Source organism: Nelumbo lutea, chromosome 2 (genome assembly GCF_056320005.1).
Source record: "Nelumbo lutea isolate HS-2025 chromosome 2, American lotus-T2T, whole genome shotgun sequence".
Classification (NCBI taxonomy): domain Eukaryota; kingdom Viridiplantae; phylum Streptophyta; class Magnoliopsida; order Proteales; family Nelumbonaceae; genus Nelumbo; species Nelumbo lutea.
Window position 1 is genome coordinate 16,002,289 of NC_142685.1, and position 20,178 is coordinate 16,022,466.

Genomic DNA, 20,178 nt, shown 5'->3' on the forward strand with positions numbered 1-20,178 from the left:
CCACGTCGGGCTCGGGTGCCATGATCTTATGGAGAACCAGGTCGCCGACGCGGAAGTTCTGCTTTTTTACTATGGCATTGTAATACCGAGCTATTCTTTGCTGGTAAGCTGCAGTTCGGATGTAAGCGAGGTCTCTTACCTCGTCCAATAGGTCGAGGTTGGTACGTAGCTCATCTCAGTTTGTCTGATCGTTGTATGCTTCTAGTCACAGTGTAAGTACTTCGATCTCCGTCGGGATTACCGCTTCAGTGCCGTAGGTGAGGTTAAAGGGGGTCTCTCCCGTGGCGGTTTTTTTCATAGTTCGGTGAGCCCATAGAACACTTGGTAGATCGTATGCCCACAACCCTTTAGCTCGGTCTAGTCGCGCTTTCAGTCCACGGAGGATAGTTCTGTTCATCACTTCTGTTTGACCGTTTGCCTGTGGTTGCGTGACCGATGTGAAGTTCTACCGAATCCCCATATCTTGGCACCATTCCTGAAACTTGATGTCCTTGAACTGATTGCCATTGTCAGAGATCAGTACCCGATGTAACCCGAAGCGACATACTATGTTCTTCCAAAAGAAGTTCTATACGTTTCGAGCTGTAACTATTGCGAGAGGTTCAGCTTCTACCCACTTTGTGAAGTAATCTACCGCTACCACAAGGAACTTTCTTCCACCTGTTGCTGGCAGGAATGGCCCCAGGAGGCTGATGCCCCATTGCGCATAGGGCCAGGGACTGGTGAGGTACTTGAGGTTGGCAGTTGGCTGATGGTGGATATTGGCATGCTTCTGACACTTGTTGCATTTTCTGACGAGCTCTATGGCCTCTGCCTTCATCGTTGGCCAGTAGTACCCTTGTCGAAGTGCCTTCTGGGCGAGGGCCCTGCCTCCCAAGTGTCCGTCGCACAGACCTTCATGAATGTCGCAAAGTACGAGCTCGGCTTCGACAGGTCGCAAGCAACGCAGGTAGGGGAGCGTGTAGGACCGTCGATACAACTGTTCGTCTATTATGACATATTTGGCTGCCTGGCGCTGCACCCTTCTGGTTGCATTGCGGTCCGTAGGGAGGGTCCCATTTAGCAAGAAGCTCACGAGTGGGTCGATCCAGCTCGGCTCTACTTCAAGGACAGGAGCGACCTCCTTTGCCCCACCGAGAATGCTAGGCCGAGGTAAGTCCTCTATGTACATGGTTCTCATTGCATTGTAACTGATGCTGGCTAACCGGGACAAGGCGTCAGCCTCAGTGTTCTCTGACTTCGGGATTTGCTTGATGAAGTGTGACTAGAAGTTGAGAAGGGCTTCCTTTACCTTTGCCAAGTAGGCGATGATAGTTAGCTCGCGTGCTTTGTATTCACCCGTAACCTGGTTGACCACAAGCTAGGAATCGCTGCAGATAACTATGTGTTTCGCTCTTACCTTTTGCGCTAAGGTCAGTCCGATTATCAATGCCTCGTACTCTACCTCGTTGTTGGATGTCACGAACTCAAAGCGTAGCGCGCATTCCAATTTTGTGCCACTCGGGCCGCACAGGACTATTCCAGCCCCGCAGTCCTATTGGTTCAAGGAGCCATCTACGTGAAGGATCCAGGGTTCCTCATCCCAGTTCACGTTTGGCCTAACTAGGAGAGATGCCACCCTGGCTGCTACTTCACGGGATTCAGACTCTATTGGCCTGGGAGCTCCAAACTCACCCAAACTGGGGATCTCGGGCTCAACTAGCCTAGGGACTTCGAGGCTGAACGTGCACTTGGTGATGAAATCTACCAAGGCTTGGACTTTAATAGCAGTTCGTGGCTTATATTAGAGGTCGTACTCGCTAAGCTCGATGGCCCACTTTGTCAGCCGACCGGAAACCTCAGGTATCATTACCTCTGCACTTCTGCCAGTTCGGGTGTCATCACCTCTACTAGGGCAGGCAACTGCCACTGCTCTCTTTGTCAGAGCCGTCTCTATGACTGGAGGTGGTGGTGACAGGTGGCCGTTGAAGTGCGATTGTCAAGCATCAGATCCTAAGTCAGTCAGGTGCGCCGCCTTAGGATACAGACTCCTTTGGTGTTAGGTACGGTTGTTCAGTTTGGCGGCCTGGAGCCGAAGTGCTGGAGTGGTGTGTGAGGTGAAGTCTTGAGTTCGGTTAGAGGTGTGGCCCGAACTCCCCTGGGGCGGGCCAGTTCGGGTTGTTGCCCTTTGCGCTTCTCGTAATCATCATCCCCATCCCCAACCCTGACCTCAATCGAAGATTCTTATTAATCGTCATCCTTGCCCCTGCCCCATCAAAACAATCCCCATCTGCAGCCCCATTGGGTCGGGGATGGGGAAAATTGCCATCCCTAGGGCTGTTCACGGGTCAGGTTGGGTCGGTTTACTGAGGTTTTTCTAACCGATCCGACCTAGTCGGGTTACTTGAGATGGAAACCAAAACCAACCCAGTGTCAAGCAAAACTGACCTGGTCGATTTGATTTGGGTTGGGTCAGTTTGGGTCGGCTTCGACTCTAAGTTAGAATTAGAATAGAAGACAGAAGATATCAAGAAAATAGAAAGTCAAACTGTATTATAGAAAGAAGACTGGAGTTTGTATATTTTAAGAAACTTTCTAAGTTCTAATCTAAGTAAAAAATGACAACTAATTCTAATTGTAATTGCCTAATTGGTTGCCTATTTGGTGTAAAAGACTATAGAAACTATGATCATTTGATTCTTTTCTTTAAAATTTTCAAAATAATTTCTTGTCTAGTTGTCTTACCATACTTACCATTAGTGTTATTCCTAACTAGAAGACTATGTTAAGTTGTAATTATGAATTATGATAGAGACAACTTAGTTAAGTAGGAACTGACCTGAACCATTGGTTTATGAATTTGTACAACCCGAAACCGACCAGTGCTGATGAAAACTCGACCGACTCGGGTTGGGTCGGTTCAGGTTGGTCGGTTTGGTCGGGTTGGGCCTTCTTATGAACAACCCTAGCCATCCCTAAAAGTGTGTTCTAATAAATGACCCTAATAAAAACACATAAGAATATACAATTGTTTTACATTTTTAACTTTTTAAGTAATTAATAATTATTCATATTTTATATACTACTTTTAATAAAATTTTTATAATACAAAAATAACAATAATTAATTTCAATTAGATTTATTTATCAAACTGATGAAACCAACCAACCCAATTAACTCAACCCGAGTTGGTCGATTTTGTAATATTTTAGGTTGGTCTTGGTTCAAAAATCTCCCAATTCGACCAAGTTGGATCAATTCCACTTTAGCCATTTGTAAATCGACCAAAATCGAATGACCTAACCATGGATATATATTAATATTTTATATTTTAAATATATATTTTAATATGAAAAAGTGAGAATTTTTCCATATTTCTTAGTCTAAAATGTTTTATGTCATAAGTCTAATTTTTAAATTTATTATTTAATAATTGCACTGTAATTTTCAAAATTAAATTAAATTTTTAAGTTTAAATCTTATGAACAGACTAACAAAACTAAAAAACGGCCCAAACCAATACAACTTGAGTGGGTCGATTTTCACAAAAGGTTAATTGATTTCAGTTAACCAACTCCCTAACCTGACCAAGTCAATTTGGTTGGCCAAATAGCCTATGACTGCACCAAACCAACTCATAAACACTCATAATTTCAACTAAATTAATAATTTTATCTCTAATAAATAACAATAGTTTAATCTCCCATAACTATTTGAAAATTTATAACAAAAATACACAATTATTGAAAATATATTGATAGTGTAAGCTATAATAATTACAGAAATTACAAAGATACAACGAGTACTAAAAATATATTAACTTAGTCAATAAATAGTATAATCTCAAATAATAGTTTAATCTCTACTAAATATTAATCAATAACTTGTAACAAAAACACAATAAATACAATAAATTAAATTTAGAAATTTCAATAATAGTAATTTAATCTCCAATAATTATTGAAAGTTTTCTATTAAATAACTTAACAAAATATATTTATACATACTTATTGAAAATACATTAATCACAAAAGACAATAAATATTAATTTTTGTATATACAATTATATAAGTGAAATTAATTATTTACAATGTCATGTAAAAATATTAAATTATTATTAATTTCAATATAATGTTATATTTATTTTTCTACTTTTTAGATTTTTTTTTAAATTTATTACATAACTTGTTTATTTTAACTATTCAAAATCTAGTTATGTTAAATATTCTATTATTTAAAATATTTAGTTATTTAAATACTTAAATAATATGTAAAGTATTTAAATTTAAATTTATTAATTGTTTATTGAATTTAAGTTTCCATAAAATCATAATTTATACTATAATTACATAATTTCATTATTAAATTTGTAGCATATTAAATTATTATTAATTTAAATATTATGTTATAATTATTTTTCTAGTTTGAAGAAATTTTTTAATTTTATTATATAATTTCGTTATTTTAACTATTTAAGATCTAGTTATGATTATTATTTAGTTATTTAAATATTTGAATAATATATAAAATATTTATAATTTTTTGTTATTTGAATTTTCTTTATTTAAAGCTATTGCATATTATTAAATATTTAAATTGATAATTAAAAAAATAATAATTTAAATTGTTATTTCATAATTTTGTGATATATTTTGCAAAAGTAAAAAATATTTTTTATGTTTTTAATAAATATTTTAAAGTTATTTTATACTTTTGTTAGAATATTTAAATAATTCTTAATTTTTTTTAATCCAAACTTTCTTTAGATAGATATAGATAAAAAGTAGGTGAGAGGATAAATAGAAATTAGAGATAATTTAGGAGAGAAACTCTCTAACTAAATTAGATATAACTTTGGAGATAAATAGAAATTATCAATAATTTAGAAGATAAATAGGAATTAGAGATAATTTTGGAAAAAGTAGAGATAGTGGGAGAGGTAGTTTAGGAGTAATTTTAGGAGAAGATATTATTTAGATTATTGAGAAAGTGTTTCTCATTGGTTGTTTAAAAAACGACATGAAATTCAAAAATTCAAAAATTCAAAAAAAAGAAGAAAATAGATAAATAGTTTCTCTCAGGGCCAGTTTTAATATATATATATATATATATATATATATATATATATATATATGAGTGTCATTTATAAACTGAACAAGATGAAAGTATTAAACAAGTAAAAAACCTGTTGTGTTGCAGACTTGCAGTTGCACCGCACAAAGCTGCAATAGGAAAAAAATTTGAAGAAAAGTTATTAGTTTTTGTTTGTTTTACTGTTCTATTCACTCGTGATTCCGTTTTCAATAAATAAGAGTTGTACTTTCTATTGATTCCAAATAAAGCAAAACATGCATTCCCACTTTGGGTGATCATAATTCTCCGAAGTCCGACCGTATAAATAAAACTTTTTGGCATATAAGCGGTCAGAATACTGCACCAATGAGAAGCAAATTAAGTTTGGATTCAGAGGGGGAAAACAGCAAAACGCCCGTTCATGTGTCAAGAAACTGACAGAAACTTTTATTACAAGTTAGGAAGAACTCATGAAACAGAAGACACTAAACTTACAATGCTTCTCTCCTCATCCATTTCCTCCTGATGAGAAACTCAGCCCCAGATCACTTTTCTTCCCAGTCAGTGCCACATCAAAAATAAAGAAGAAATGGAGCAGAAAGGAAAAGCACAACCTCCTCAACTGCTAACACTGTCAATATTCATTTCACAGGCTTCTGATTGTTAAAAAATCTGGTCCTCACAGCCTATATAAGTAATATCTCTCCCAAAGACGTTGAAAATATTCTACATGACCTTTGCACCAAAGAAAGAATGATCTGTGCATGCCTTTCCATTTCTCTCTTAGAAGAATGCCACATCAAGCAGAACAACAGTTTTTCTTGGTCAAATTCCCTGATGTATCAGCAACATTGATGGTGGTTCCTTGACCAGGGTAACCAGTTGCAGAGGCTGCCTCCTGGGCTGCCAGTGCCTTCTTGCTTATGATGTGGTAAATTTCTGTTAAAATGGTCTGGAATGCCTTCTCAACATTTAATGCTTCCAATGCCGATGTCTCAAGAAATGAGAGTCCTTCCTTCTCAGCCAAAACCTGGGCATCCTCCTCTGGAACAGCTCTTAGGTGGTTTAGGTCAGCCTTGTTTCCAGCCATCATGATGACAATGTTGGAGTCTGCATGATCCCGAAGTTCACGGAGCCACCTCTGAACATTGTCAAATGTTTGCCTCTTTGTTATGTCATAGACCAAGAGTGCACCAACAGCTCCCCTGTAGTAAGCACTGGTGATGGCTCGGTACCTCTCTTGACCAGCAGTGTCCCATATCTGTGCCTTCACCGTCTTTCCATCAACCTATTTCAGAAAACCAAATGACTTGTTGCATTAGTCTTTAAGTGCTGGCTGACAATACACACGAATAATCTGTAATTGGGAGATTAGTTGAGCAATTCAACCCTACCAGTAAGTAATTGAGTTCTACATGTGAGAAACCCATGTTTGTTTTCAAGTTTGATGTCTTCATATACAAAATTACAAATACAAAAACAATAAAAAGGAAGAATGCGTGCCTTCCATGATACTGATTCATATACATGGTTTATACAACATATTACAATGGCACCAGTCAATAGACCCCAAGCTAGATCTAGCAAAATAAATATAAAACCTAACACAGGATGGTCACAATCTACTCTACTCTATGGCTTCAGCTACTCTCTGAACAGTTTCTAACATTCCAAAAGAATGTATGTATCAGAATTACCAATTACCAAATAAGGATTTTTTTCCAACTAGGAGAATATAATGTTGGGCCCCCCCAACCTCCACATGTATATGTGCCATGAGTTTGTCTAAAATGAATAGTGCCAGTTTTCTTCTTTCAGATACATGTGGAATACCTATAACATACAGAAATTGGTGGACTCTAAATGAGTTCTACTATATTTTAATCCCTAACCTCAACAGTCAGTGTACAATAAAAATTCTTTTTCTTTTTTGGTAAAAAATTGTACATTAAAAATTCAATCCACACAATTTTAGCATGAGGAGGTTATATTTTACATGTGGAATACCTATAACAGACAGAAATTGGTCGACTAAATGAGTTCTGCTATGTTTTACTCCCTAACCCCAACAGTCAGTGTACAATAAAAATTCTTTTTTCCTTTTCAGTAAAAAGTTGTACAATAAAAATTCAATCCACACATTTTTAGCATGAGGAGGTTAAGGTGGCAGCCCAAATAGGCCCATCAAGTGCCTAACCATGAGCCATGTGGAAAAAGGATTCATTTTCTCACCCTTGTTTATCACAAAATATTTGATAAAAAGTTGGGCTATTATTCATGCATTCTGAAGTGAAATAAGTTTCCCGGCAAGGGTACAGAAAAACAAAACTGAACCATAGTACCTCACATCACACAGAGAGTTTGAATCTGCCCTATCATCCATATGTAAGACAAAACAAACCCCTCTGGCTGTAAATTGAAAGTCTTGGGCAAGAGAACAGAATACCCTTGATATATGTCATATATAATGGCATACAGAGACTCCCAGAGTTTTCTTCCACATAATAGACATAATGCACAAAATAAAACCAAACAAGGAAGAAAAGAAATGGAATAAAAAGGCTATTGAATACATTATGTTAAGCAGATCCCAAATGTAAATCATAGATCCATCATCAGAAACCATTTAAGATTCCACATTGCAGACCACAAAATGGTGCTTCTATCAAAATAAAGCATTTAATACTAAAATTAATTTAAAAGGTCCAGCCTTTATTTGTTCAAAATGAAATAGAAATGAAGAATGAAATCCAGTGAAAAACAATGCCAATGGTTGATAGCTTGATTTCAATGCCAAAATCAATGAAGAACCTCTTTTGTTAGTTATCAAAGGTTCCCAGAGTTTATGAGAATAGGAGTGCACTAGTAAAAAAAGTTTATGCAAATCTTGGACACCTTGCCCTTCAGACAAGGTGGGATCTGTCCTACTTTTGTCTTTTAGTGTCTTTTCATGGATTCTATCATGTCTATAAAGCATGGCATCCAAAAGTTGCATAAACTTATTGTTTACTAGAATTACTATTATGACAATTTATATGGTTGGGCTCTGTTTCATCATGGAAAGAGTAGTTACTCCCACTAGAAATTAAACAGGATTGTGTGGACTTTCTTAAATGAACAAATCCATGTTAGACATGCATCCAGTTTTGCCACATATGAATTCCTGAGGGATATTTCTATTAATGACTTTGCTTTTCTTTATTTTTCAGATTTATTTCCTTGAATCTTTAACATAAATGAACATTTAGCTAAATTATACAATCCATCCTTTCCTATGGCTCAGTTTGGAAGGAATACAAATACAAATATATACAGTATGAATACATACAAAATACAAGGTTTTGCAATCTACATATTCGTATTCGTACTCCTTCCAAACTGAGTCTATAGTGCATTCCTAGATAAAAAAAGACGTCTAATTTTAGTATATTATGTTTTTTCCATAGGTAATGTTAAAATTCAAAAGAAATTAACCATTTAATAGAAAATACTTTGTTTGCACGACTCCTCAAGTCTTAACTCCCATGTCCATACCTATGCGACAATGCAGCATTGCTATTAGACCTTTCATCTCACAGTTGACGGTAGGAAATGATTGGCAACCAGTTAGATTGACCTTCTGGAATCACAAAAATTTGGATGATCTAAAATTTAATCAATGATAGAATCACTAAAAGTTTCTCTCACTATTTGGACCATCCAAAAGAATGAGATGTCTTATAAGGTTGGTTCCGTGCATCATACAACTGGCATCCTGTACAAAGGACAATAAGATCCCTTCCAAACAGAAAATTTTGTTTGTGAGTCTATCTGCATCTGCGTCCCTTTCTTTTGCATAAAAAAAATACAATTGCAGTACAAAGAAGAATCAATGTTTTGCCTCCGTATCGATATTAACAGTTTTCTGATGTTAATACTTCTTTCTCTTTTCACCGTTTCATAACAAACTCGGGGCTGTTTTTAAGTACTGCTCGTTCAAATGCCTTTTTTCTAGCTTGTACACTTTGTTCAAAATTCCCTTCTTTAAAATTTAATCAAAAGTTTTGGCAGATATACATTCCAGTTTTTAGCTTTAACCTAAGGAACAGGGGTCGAAAACCACACTATACATCTACAGTGAGCCGGGGAGGGTGGTCTCCAGATTTCCAAACAATCGAGCCATCAGTCGAATAATGGATTACTAAATGAATACAATAAATATTTTATAGTATTTTATTTAAAAAGAAGCTAAAGATGGATAAGCAGAGGATGATGATTTGAAATGTTTTTGAATGACAAATTAAGTCTAGAAGAAATCGATCATAGTAATTAATTTAAGTGCATTCATTTGGCATGTACGAAAACCGAAACAGATGATTGGAAAACCACCGAATAGAATAAAAATTAAAGAAAAAAAAAGAGAGGACGGAATTAGAGAAGTAAAAGGAAACCATAGATCAGAGCATTAACTCACCTGTAGAGTCCTGGTCGCGAATTCAACTCCAATTGTCGATTTAGACTCCAAGCAGAATTCGTTCCTAGTGAACCTGGAAAGGATGTTGGATTTCCCGACACCAGAATCGCCTATCAAGACGATCTTGAAAAGATAATCGTACTCGTGATCAACCTTATGAGCCATGTCTTCTTCTCCCTACTGTCCACCCTACCAGATCCATTTCAAATTCAAACCAGAGGTTCACCAAACAACCTCGCAGAAAGAAGTCGAACAAACAACAAAATCGAAGAGAGCATTTCTCCATGCAGATTTATCCGACCATTAAAGAAACAGAACTTACCCTAGAACCGAAGACAAATGAATGAGATGAAACAGAAGAGATCGCGCCAAAATGTTCCGTGATTCCTCTCCTAGCAGTTTTCGATTTCGGTTTGGAATTCGGTTACGGAGAAACGTAGGGAGATTCCGATTAGTCGCAGGAATGTTTAGGGCAGACGCGCCATTGACGAAGGAGGTCCTCTCTCCTCTTTTGTGAACAAACGGAAAACCGACGAAAAATGGGACTTGAAACGGCCTCTCAAAGATTAAAATTAGCGAACGGGATGCCACCGAATTGACCAAATTGTCCCTGATATTTTGTCCTCCTTGCAGATGCATTGACGAAAATGCCCACAGTATTGGCGCTTCTGGAGCTCGTCGTAGATATGCGTGAGTCTCCTTGTAACTTTTCAATTTTCTCTTGGGGGAGATTTTATAGCCTCGGCGCACGTTATCAACAAAGAGGGACTGGAAATGGAATATAAGTAGAAAAAAAGGCGTGAACAGACGCAACCTGTTGTACACTTTACGAGTTGACAACGAGTTCTGTGTTTGTAGTGGTACACTTTACGAGCAAGTAATGTTGTGCTTCTTGTGACATGATAATCAGATGCATATATGTTCGACACTTGTATACCATTCATCAACAGACGCAACCTGTTGGATAATTATCTGCCTGATCACTTTCAAAAAAATCATCTGCCTGATCAGATGAGTCACATCAGATGAACGATCAGGATGTTGTGCTCCTACAGAGTGTAATGATTCACTTTACATTTTATAGTTTCCTTCTGTCTGGGTCCTCGAAATCTTTTATTATAATTTTATTATTTAAAGTTCCACCCTCTCTTTAAAATATTTCCAAGGTAGGTAAATGATTCGTAATACGGTAGGTGTATCGTAGGAATATTATTACAGAATACACGTTGGCGCTCCACATGCACATCTCAACGTTCAACGTTCATTGAGAACATTTTTCGTACTTGTGATGGGATATGTTACTTAATTCACGGTAGAGATATACTGTTGAGCGCCCATGCGAATTCTTAGTAACTGGTCTAATTAGAATAAGTGACTTGAGAGTCCAGAGTGTGCGTATAGGCTATGTTGGAATGATTTTCCGTTGAGAAGAGATCCCTGTTCATGATTGGGTGGACTGGAATCCGATTCTCCTCCTACACTAAAATCGTTCCAACACGCTTTAAAACATTTTTGTGTATGCATAGCTCATACATGGCCACATGTGTAGAGATCTACTACCAATAAATCGCATTCAATTTTGTCACAACAGGTCACTTGTAACCCTATACTGAGAGGATCTCCCTTATCATTCATGGTGACATATTTTCTATGTACAATTGTGATGGTTTGATAGCTAGGATATTATTACAGTGTTTGCTGGGAGCAAAACCAAATGCCTTTAACAAGGCCCGTCTCAAATTTATTATTGGTTCCAGTCTAATAGTGAGATGTGCGGAAACAGACCATATTTAAAGCGTGCTGGCATAATTTTGGTTAGGAGAAGAGTGCATATGAGGTGATGAGAGTCTACAATTATAGTTACACAGGTTTGATCTCATGCCTATATATTCAAGGAGACCCAAGTTACCATCTTAACTTCTGGTTCATCAACAAGGGAGATATTCCCTATGTGGGGCTGCAGTGGCATGTTGGGACAGGATTGGCAGTGTCTTATTGGTAGCAAATCCCTACCCCATCGGCAATTGCCAATTGCTCCTGACATCAATTGGTTGGGGTTTGATTTTTTCATCAAACGGTGAAACTGTCTTCTTATTACCCTAGTGGCCTAAGCTCTCATTTCGGTCTGATGTTTGAGCCTAAATTGTTCATCTCTGGACAATGGGGGAAGGGCAACTGGTTATTTGCATCCTTCATGGAGCGAAATTGACTCATAGACTGAAATTGAATTTCGTTCATTTACCTTAATTCTCTGGAAATGAAATGAAAATTCTCAAGTGTCGATTAAATTTGGTCAAAGACTCACTTTCCAAATTTGGCGATGCCAATTGCCAAGAACATGACCAAACATCACAATTAGTAAGATTTGCCGAATTATCAATTCCAATTAAATCATCATATTACTATTTTATTTTAAAATTTTCAAAAAGAAAAGGAAAATCTATGATGCAGAAAATACATAATATCAAATGAATTTTGATCAATCAAAATTTATCCATGAATTTTGATAAACAACACCTGATTGGCTACCATGCTTATCAATTAAGTGATGAAAAAATTTTCAGATATCATATATTTGCGATATAATCGATAGAGGATTGAAACATGATCAACAGGATAGAGGATTGATACTTCGGTACTGGGAGTTCTCAATTGCTCATATGGTTATATGAGTGCTTCCTTGTATCATCAATGTTAAGATAATTGTTTTCTACACGTTTATGTTTCTAGTTGTAGTCTCAGTCAATGAGTCCTAGTCTTTAGGAGATTAGTTACAGTACTTGAATAATGAGTTTGTTCAGAGTCCATAGTTAATGTAGTTGTGCAGATAGAATGTGGGTTTATTTTGGAGTCCTATTTACATGCATTTTCTATTATGAATTTGCCTTATCCTGGGTTCAAGACTTCTGAATAAAGTGAGTGATTAAAACGCATTTCTCTTATCCTGGGTTCTCCGTTTTTTCAATTGCCTTTGTTAACAGTCTGCTCCTTTAATTTCTTTCATTGATAGTAGTATCAGAGCCTTTCAAAATGACTTCTGAAAGTTTTGTTCAACCAACCATTCCATGTTTTGATGGCCATTATGATCACTGGAGCATGCTGATGGAGAATTTCTTGCAGTCTAAAGAGTACTGGCATGTTGTTGAAACTAGTGTAGCAACACCTGTGGCAGGAGCGGAATTCATAGACATTCAACACAAGGAGTTGGAGGGACTAAAGTTGAAAGATCTGAAGGCGAAAAAATACTTATTCCAGGCTATTGATCGATTTATCATGGAAACTATTCTTTGCAAAGAAAGTTCCAAGGATATTTGGGATTCAATGGAGAAGAAATATCAAGGCTCTTCTAGAACGAAGCATGCACTGCTCCAGGCCTTGAGAAAGGAATTTGAGGTTCTACAGATGAAGAATGGTGAATCTGTAACCAGCTATTTTGCAAAGATCATGACTGTAACAAATAAAATGCGGTTCCATGGTGAAAAGATGGAAGATGTTGTCATTGTTGAGAAGATATTGCGGTCCATGGCACCCTAGTTCATTTATGTTGTCTGTTCAATTGAAGAATCCAAGGATGTAGGCACACTCTCCCTTGATGAACTCCAAAGTTCTATGCTGCTCCATGAACAGAACATGAATTGAGATTCAACTACAGAGGAGCAAGCTTTAAAGACTTCTACCCTTGTTTCTTCCTCAAATTCTAGAGGTAGAAGTAAAGGCAGAGGAAGGGGTGGCAGTGATGATCACTCTCAAGGTAGAGGCAGAGGACGGGATCAGCAATCTGCCAAATCCAAAATAGAGTGTTTTCGATGTCATAAATTCGGTCATTATCATTCTGAATGTTACACTAAGCTGCCTAATGACAAAGAAAAGGAAGAGACTTCAAATTTTATTAAGAAAAAGGAGGCAGAAACACTGCTTCAAGATGGAAAGGAACTCGAGTCAGAAATTTGGTACGTGGATACAGGATGTAGTAACCACATGAGTGGAAGTAAGTCTTCCTTTTCTTATTTAAATGAAGATTTTCATTCTACTGTAAGTTTTGGTGATAGTTCTACTGTGAAAGTGATGGAAAAATGTGATATTAAGATAAGAACCAAGAATGGTCTTGTGGAAACAATCTCTAATGTGTTGTATGTTCCTGACCTGAAAAGTAACTTATTGAGTGCTGGTCAATTACAAGAAAAGGGCTATGTTATCACTATTAAAAAGGGTCTTTGTGAAATTTATGATCTTGTTAGAGGTGCTATTGCAGCTGTTCAAATGTGTTCAAACAGATTGTTTCCATTAAAATTGAAAGTATTCAATCTTGTTTGATGGGTGAAATAAAAGATCCTTCATGGTTGTGGCATTTTCGTTATGGTCATTTGAGCTTTGGTGGATTGAAGACCCTTCAACAGAAGAACATGGTCATAGGCCTTCCAGAAATTACTGCCCCTTCCCAAGTCTGTGAAGAATGTGTTGTTAGCAAACAACGTCGTTCTCAATTTCCCAGAGGAAAGTCATGGAGAGCAAAGGATGTTTTGGAGCTAGTACACTTGGACATTTGTGGACCAATAAACCCATATTCTAATGGAGGTAAAAGATATTTTATTACCTTTATTGATGATTTTTCAAGAAAAACTTGGGTTTATTTTTTATAGGAAAAATCAGAAGTTTTATCTACATTTAAAAACTTCAAAGCTTGTGGAAAATGAAGTAAGAAAGACCATTAAGAGCCTTCATATATATTGTGGTGGTGAATATTGCTCAAAAGAATTTGAAGTTTTTTGTTCAGAACATGGCATTTGAAGAGAGCTTACAACTGCGTATACACCACAACAAAATGGTGTATCGGAGAGGAAAAATAGAACCATTATCAACATGGTGAGAAACTTATTGGCAAGAGGAAGAGTTTTAAAGACTTTTTTGCCAAAAGCAGTATACTAGAGCATTTATGTTTTGAATAGAAGTCCAACTTTCATTGTTCAAAATATGACATCAGAAGAGGCTTGGAGTAGGAGAAAACCACCTGTGAATCACTTTAGAATCTTTGGATGCATCGCTTATGCTCATGTTCCGGATGAGAAAATGAAGAAACTTGCTGACAAGGCTGAAAAATGTGTCTTTCTTAGTGTGAGTGAAGCATCCAAGGCATATAAATTATTCAATCCACTGACAAAGAAAATTGTGTCCAGCCGGGATGTTGTTTTTGATGAAACGAACACTTGGGATTGGAATAGGCAGCAACCTACCCAAGTCCTTTATGACAACAATGATGAGCAGGAAGAAATTTCAGCACCTTGTATGCATGAAAATTCATCAAGTACAGCCCCAACAGCAATTGAAACTTCACAAACAGACACTGAAGTCAATGAAGAAGAAGCTCAAACTCTTCATTGTGTTAGAAGAAGACCCACTTAGATGGAAGATTATGAGGTAACTGGAATTCAATAACCAACTACTCACTTTGCTTTATTTTCAGATTGTGATCCTACAACTTTTGAGAGTGTTGTTAAAGAAGCAAAATGGCGAAAAGCGATGGATGATGAAATTGATGCCATTGAAAGAAATGATACGTGGGAACTATCTGACCTTCCAAAAGGACACAAAACCACTGGTGTAAAGTGGGTCTACAAAACAAAGCTGAAAGAAAATGGTAAAGTTGACAAGTACAAGGCACGCTTGGTTGCCAAGGGATACAAGCAACAATATGGGATTGACTATACAGAAGTTTTTTCTCCCGTTGCAAGACATGACACAATTAGATTGGTGGTTACTTTGGCGGCACAAAATTCTTGGCCTAGTTTTCAGCTAGATGTCAAATCAGCATTCTTGCATGGGTACTTGAAGGAGCAGGTATTTATCAAACAACCCCCTGGTTATGTCAAGATTGGAAATGAACATAAAGTTTACAAATTGAAGAAAGCTCTTTATGGGCTAAAACAAGCCCCACGGGCTTGGTATAGTCGCGTTGAATCTTATTTTCTTAAAGTTGGTTTTAGATAATGTCCTTACGAGCATACACTTTTTGTGATGATTGGAGATAAAGTGAAAATGCTCATTGTTTGTTTGTATGTTGATGACCTTATTTTTACTGGAAATTGTGATGCCATGTTTGAAGAATTTAAGAAATATATAATGAACGAGTTTGAAATGTCTGATCTTGGTATGATGCATTACTTTCTTGGAATAGAAGTGATGCAATCGTGTGATGGGATATTTATTTCTCAGAAGAAATATGTGGGAGAAATTCTAGACAGGTTTGAGATGAAAGATTGTAATCCTGTAAAAACTCCATTTGAGGTTGGCTTGAAGCTGCACCAAGATCATGAAGGGAAGAAGGTTGACAACACACTTTACAAAGAAATTGTGGGTAGTTTGATGTATCTAACTGCGACAAGACCAAACATAATATATTCTATAAGCATAATCAGTAGATATATGGAGAAACCTATAGAATTGCATTTGTTAGCAGCGAAAAGAATCCTTCGTTACTTGCAAGGAATTAGGGACTTTGGGTTGTTTTACAAAAGGGGTGCAAAGTCTAATTTGCTGGGATTTACTGACAGTGATTATGCAGGAGACCAAGATGATAGGAAGAGTACTTCGGGTTACATTTTTATATTTGGGACAGGTGCTATTTCATGGTCATCCAAGAAGCAATCGATTGTCACCTTGTCAAGCACAGAAGCTGAATTTGTTGCTGCAACATCTTGTGCTTGTCAAGCGATTTGGCTAAGGAGAATTCTTGAAGAGTTGAAATTCAAGCAACCAAATGCTACTACAATCTTTTGTGACAACAATTCAGCCATCAAGTTGTCCAAAAATCCTGTGTTACATGGAAGAAGCAAGCATATAAATGTGAAATACTATTTTGTAAGAGATCTCAGCAGTGATGACACTATTGATCTAAAGTATTGCAAAAGTGAGGAACAGTTGGATGATATGTTTACTAAGCCTCTCAAAATCTCTCCCTTCCAAACTTTGAGAAGGTTGATGGGTGTTTGCACTTTGAAGAATGTTGATGTTGCTGCTGCACAAGTAAGCCGAAGCACTGCAGTGTTCAGTTTAAGGGAGGGATTGTTAAGATAATTGTTTTCTGCACATTTATGTTTCTAGTTGTAGTCTCAGTCAATGAGTCCTAGTCTTTAGGAGATTAGTTACAGTACTTGAATAATGAGTTTGTTCAGAGTCCATAGTTAATGTAATTGTGCAGACAGAACGTGGATTTGTTTTGGAGTCCTATTTACATGCATTTTCTGTTATGAATTTGTCTATTTATTAGGTTCAAGACTTCTGAATAAAGTGAGTGAGAAAAATGAATTTCTCTAATATTGGGTTCTCTGTTTTTTCAATTGCCTTTGTTAACATTCTGCTCCTTTAATTTCTTTCATTGACAATCAATCCATGAGATTCATCCCACAGCCATAGCCCATAGGCCATATCAAACACTGGTCCATGGCAAGGTTGAGACCAAAACTTTAATCATGAACAAGAAACAAGGTCCTCCGTCAATGTTGGAGTCCAATCAAACCTTGACAGCCTGTGGTGGTGAAACTTTAGTGGAGTGTTGGGTGCCACTCAAGAAATTAATTAGGGCATCCACATGAAAAATAAAATAAAAGTGGCAAAACAACATGCACCCTATTGATCAAAATGACTCTCACGTATTGTCCCTTTTTCTATGCATTGATGAAAAAACCTACTCAAGTGCAAAAAAAAAAAAAAAAAGAATTCTTTAGCATTTTCTTTCTTAGTGGGCATGCATGATAGTTGGTCCCGTGGTTCATCAATTTCAATTGACTTCTCACTTCAGTTAAACATCATGACATTCATATGTATGGAAAAAAGGAAATGAAATTTCCAAAAAAAAAAAGAATAAAGGAAATGAAAAAGAAATGAAAACACACTTTATTCCCCTCCTACAATCATACACGTGTATGAACTGAAGTGAACTCATGTCTGGTCCAATAGTAAGGCAGTTAAAAGGGTTATCAACGGACCATTTTTGCGTTGAACCTTGTCCAAATCAAAACCAATTTGAATGAATTGGGTGGACCAATAAGACATATTGAATTGGACTGGCCCTAATTATAATTGGATCAATCTTGACTTAATGGTCCAAAGTTTTTATAGATAGGGTTGGATTGGACTTGGTCCATCCATAATGGATTTATATTGGAATGGGTCGAATTGAATAAAAAATCCAATGTTCTATTGATAAAAGATAAGAATACATGTGTCATTGAAACAAGTTTGGATTGAAACCAATCTAAATTAAAGCCAATCTGAACAGATTGAACAGCCCAAACATTAAATTGAACTGGTCTAAAATGGTCTAGAGTATCCATTGGATTGGATTGAAACTGATCCATCTACAATGGACTCATTAGATCAATCAGATTGGACCAAATCCGGTCCAATTGACACCCCTACTTAAAAGGGGTTTCTCTCTTTGGGCACCCACATATATAGGCAAAGGAGCTAAAGTGGACAAAATAAAGATAACCAAAGATGCTAGATAAAGAACAACCAAATTGTAAAAAATGAAAGACATAGTAGTCTATATCTCTCAAAAGAGAAGATGTTGTATACATTTACATTGTATTGTTGTATAATTATAATTTACAATTTATAACTCAAAAAAATCTACATTTTGAATCAAACATTTCAAACTAATACATGGAAAGCTTTACTGCTTCCTTTTCAACAAATCCAAACTGAAAAGAAAAATCCGCTTTGTTTATAAACTTTACTACAAAGAAGATAAGGGGAAATAGCAAATCTAAGGGCTTTGTATTCCTTTTTCTTGTAATAAAGTAGATTGTATTAAAAATGATACTCAAGGAGGATGAAATTCAAGTGGTAGTACATCAGAATATGAAACACTTAGGCCACGTTCACTTTTTAGTTACTTACTCGGGTAAATGCAGTTACCTGGGTAAGTTTTTCCTAATACAATGACCATTTTAGCCATAAAATTCTATTATAAAAGGGCATTTTTGTCCAATTCAAGTTTTGGCAACTTTCCCCCTAGGTGGGAAAGTTATTTACCCACCTAGGAGATGGGTATCACTTACCCGGGAAAATAAACTTTCCCTGGTCCCCACATAAATCTGGAAAAAGAACATGAGATTCTTGGTCAATGGGAACCAAAATCCCATTGACCTACTTTCTCCCTCTCAAATCCAAAAAAAAAAAGAATGCCCCCTTAATAGCCATGAAGACCAGTTACAAACAAAAGAGAAGTTTTGTAAAACCTTCTTTGCAAGTTGCAACAGTATCTTGGCAATTCTAGTAATGTAAGAGAATCGCCAATCAAGTCTAGGCTCATAACCAAGAAGCTTACATATATCTTCAACAATGACTCTGTTAAATAATCTCACATAAAGGTTCCAATTAATGACGCGCCGAACCCCCACTTCATCGAGCTCCACTACAAAACTGGTATCTCCCCATCTTTTAGCCTCAAAGCCTTGTTCTCTACATCTTCAATTGAGAGGCAACTTACCTTATGTCCCACAACTTTTAAGAGAGCACCTTTCTCATCTTGGAATACCTCCCCTAGACCTGCAAGATTTTGACGAGGGGATATAGGAGGCATCACAATCGACTTTAATATTGCCATGTTGAGGAGGTATCCAGGTACTTGCAGCTTGCTTTGACCCTCTTGTAGAAGAACTAAGGTTGGTCTTCAGCTCTTGGGTTTCTTTTCAGAGCGCAATACTCCTTGATAGAACATTTCCTGGCTCCCAAGACACATTGTTAAACAAAAATTCATTACGGGCCAACCAGAGCTGCCAATAGATCACTACTTTGAGGGCATTGTGCTCTCTATTAAATTCTTGATTATCAGGGATCCCTTCGAACCAGCTTTCGGTCCAATCGGAGATAGAAATAGAACCCAAAAGATTTGTTCAGATACCCAAAGGAGTAGCGAACCAAATTGCTTGAGCAAGCTAACAACGTAATAAAACATGTTATATGGATTCAGAGGGATCTTGGCATCTTTGGCAAACTAGGTTTACATTTAGGGATGGCAATTTCCTCCATTTCCTTGATCCCCGTGGGAATCTGCCTCGAATGGAGTGGGGATGGGAGATGATTTTCCCCCCATGGAGACGGGGATGGGAAAATTTTCATCCCCATTAGCGGGGACGGGGAGTGCACTCCCTGCCCTATGGGATCCCCACTAATATATATGTATATATGTACACATACATCTATATATTAATATTTTTAAAAATATGTTTGAATCTTTTCTAATAGGATTATAAAGTTTAATTATTTTACTTTTATTTTTTTAAATAAAATAAAAAACAAAAACAATTTGGTTAACATTATAAAAGATCAAGGTTAATCATCATAAAAAGCACATCTTGTTGATCCTCCTTGTAGAGAGACTAGGCCGAATGGTCCCTAGTGTCTATTTTATGTTTCAGTAGTAGGTTATTTATTTTGTGTTCTAATGGGCCTATTAACTTCTTTTGAGTTATTTTAAGTTTATGCTTAGTCGGACACACCACTTAAGGGTTAATTTGTAATTAACCTCATAAGTGAAGATTAATAAATGGTTTAGTGAGGGAAGAGAGGTGATTATCGAACCCTCTTCTTCTTCTCCATCCCCTTCTTTTATTCTGTTGTTTTCTTCTCCCTTTCTCACTTCTTACTTCTTTAATCAAATTTCTTAATAG

At 36.6% G+C, this 20,178-nt stretch overlaps 2 protein-coding genes across 2 annotated transcripts; one reads left to right on the forward strand and one right to left on the reverse strand.

The window, feature by feature from the left end:
* Window positions 1–5,419: 5,419 nt before the first annotated feature.
* RABA2D (RAB GTPase homolog A2D) lies at window positions 5,420–10,207 on the reverse strand. Its single transcript, XM_088971821.1, has 3 exons — window positions 9,828–10,207; window positions 9,506–9,694; window positions 5,420–6,340 (listed from the first exon to the last, which is right to left on the reverse strand). Exons 2-3 carry the CDS (start codon window positions 9,668–9,670, stop codon window positions 5,852–5,854), a joined length of 654 nt encoding a protein of 217 aa, XP_088827947.1. The 5' UTR covers window positions 9,671–9,694; window positions 9,828–10,207; the 3' UTR covers window positions 5,420–5,851.
* Window positions 10,208–12,535: 2,328 nt separating this feature from the next.
* LOC148868818 (uncharacterized) lies at window positions 12,536–13,819 on the forward strand. Its single transcript, XM_088969880.1, has 2 exons — window positions 12,536–13,023; window positions 13,207–13,819. Exons 1-2 carry the CDS (start codon window positions 12,536–12,538, stop codon window positions 13,817–13,819), a joined length of 1,101 nt encoding a protein of 366 aa, XP_088826006.1.
* Window positions 13,820–20,178: the final 6,359 nt, after the last annotated feature.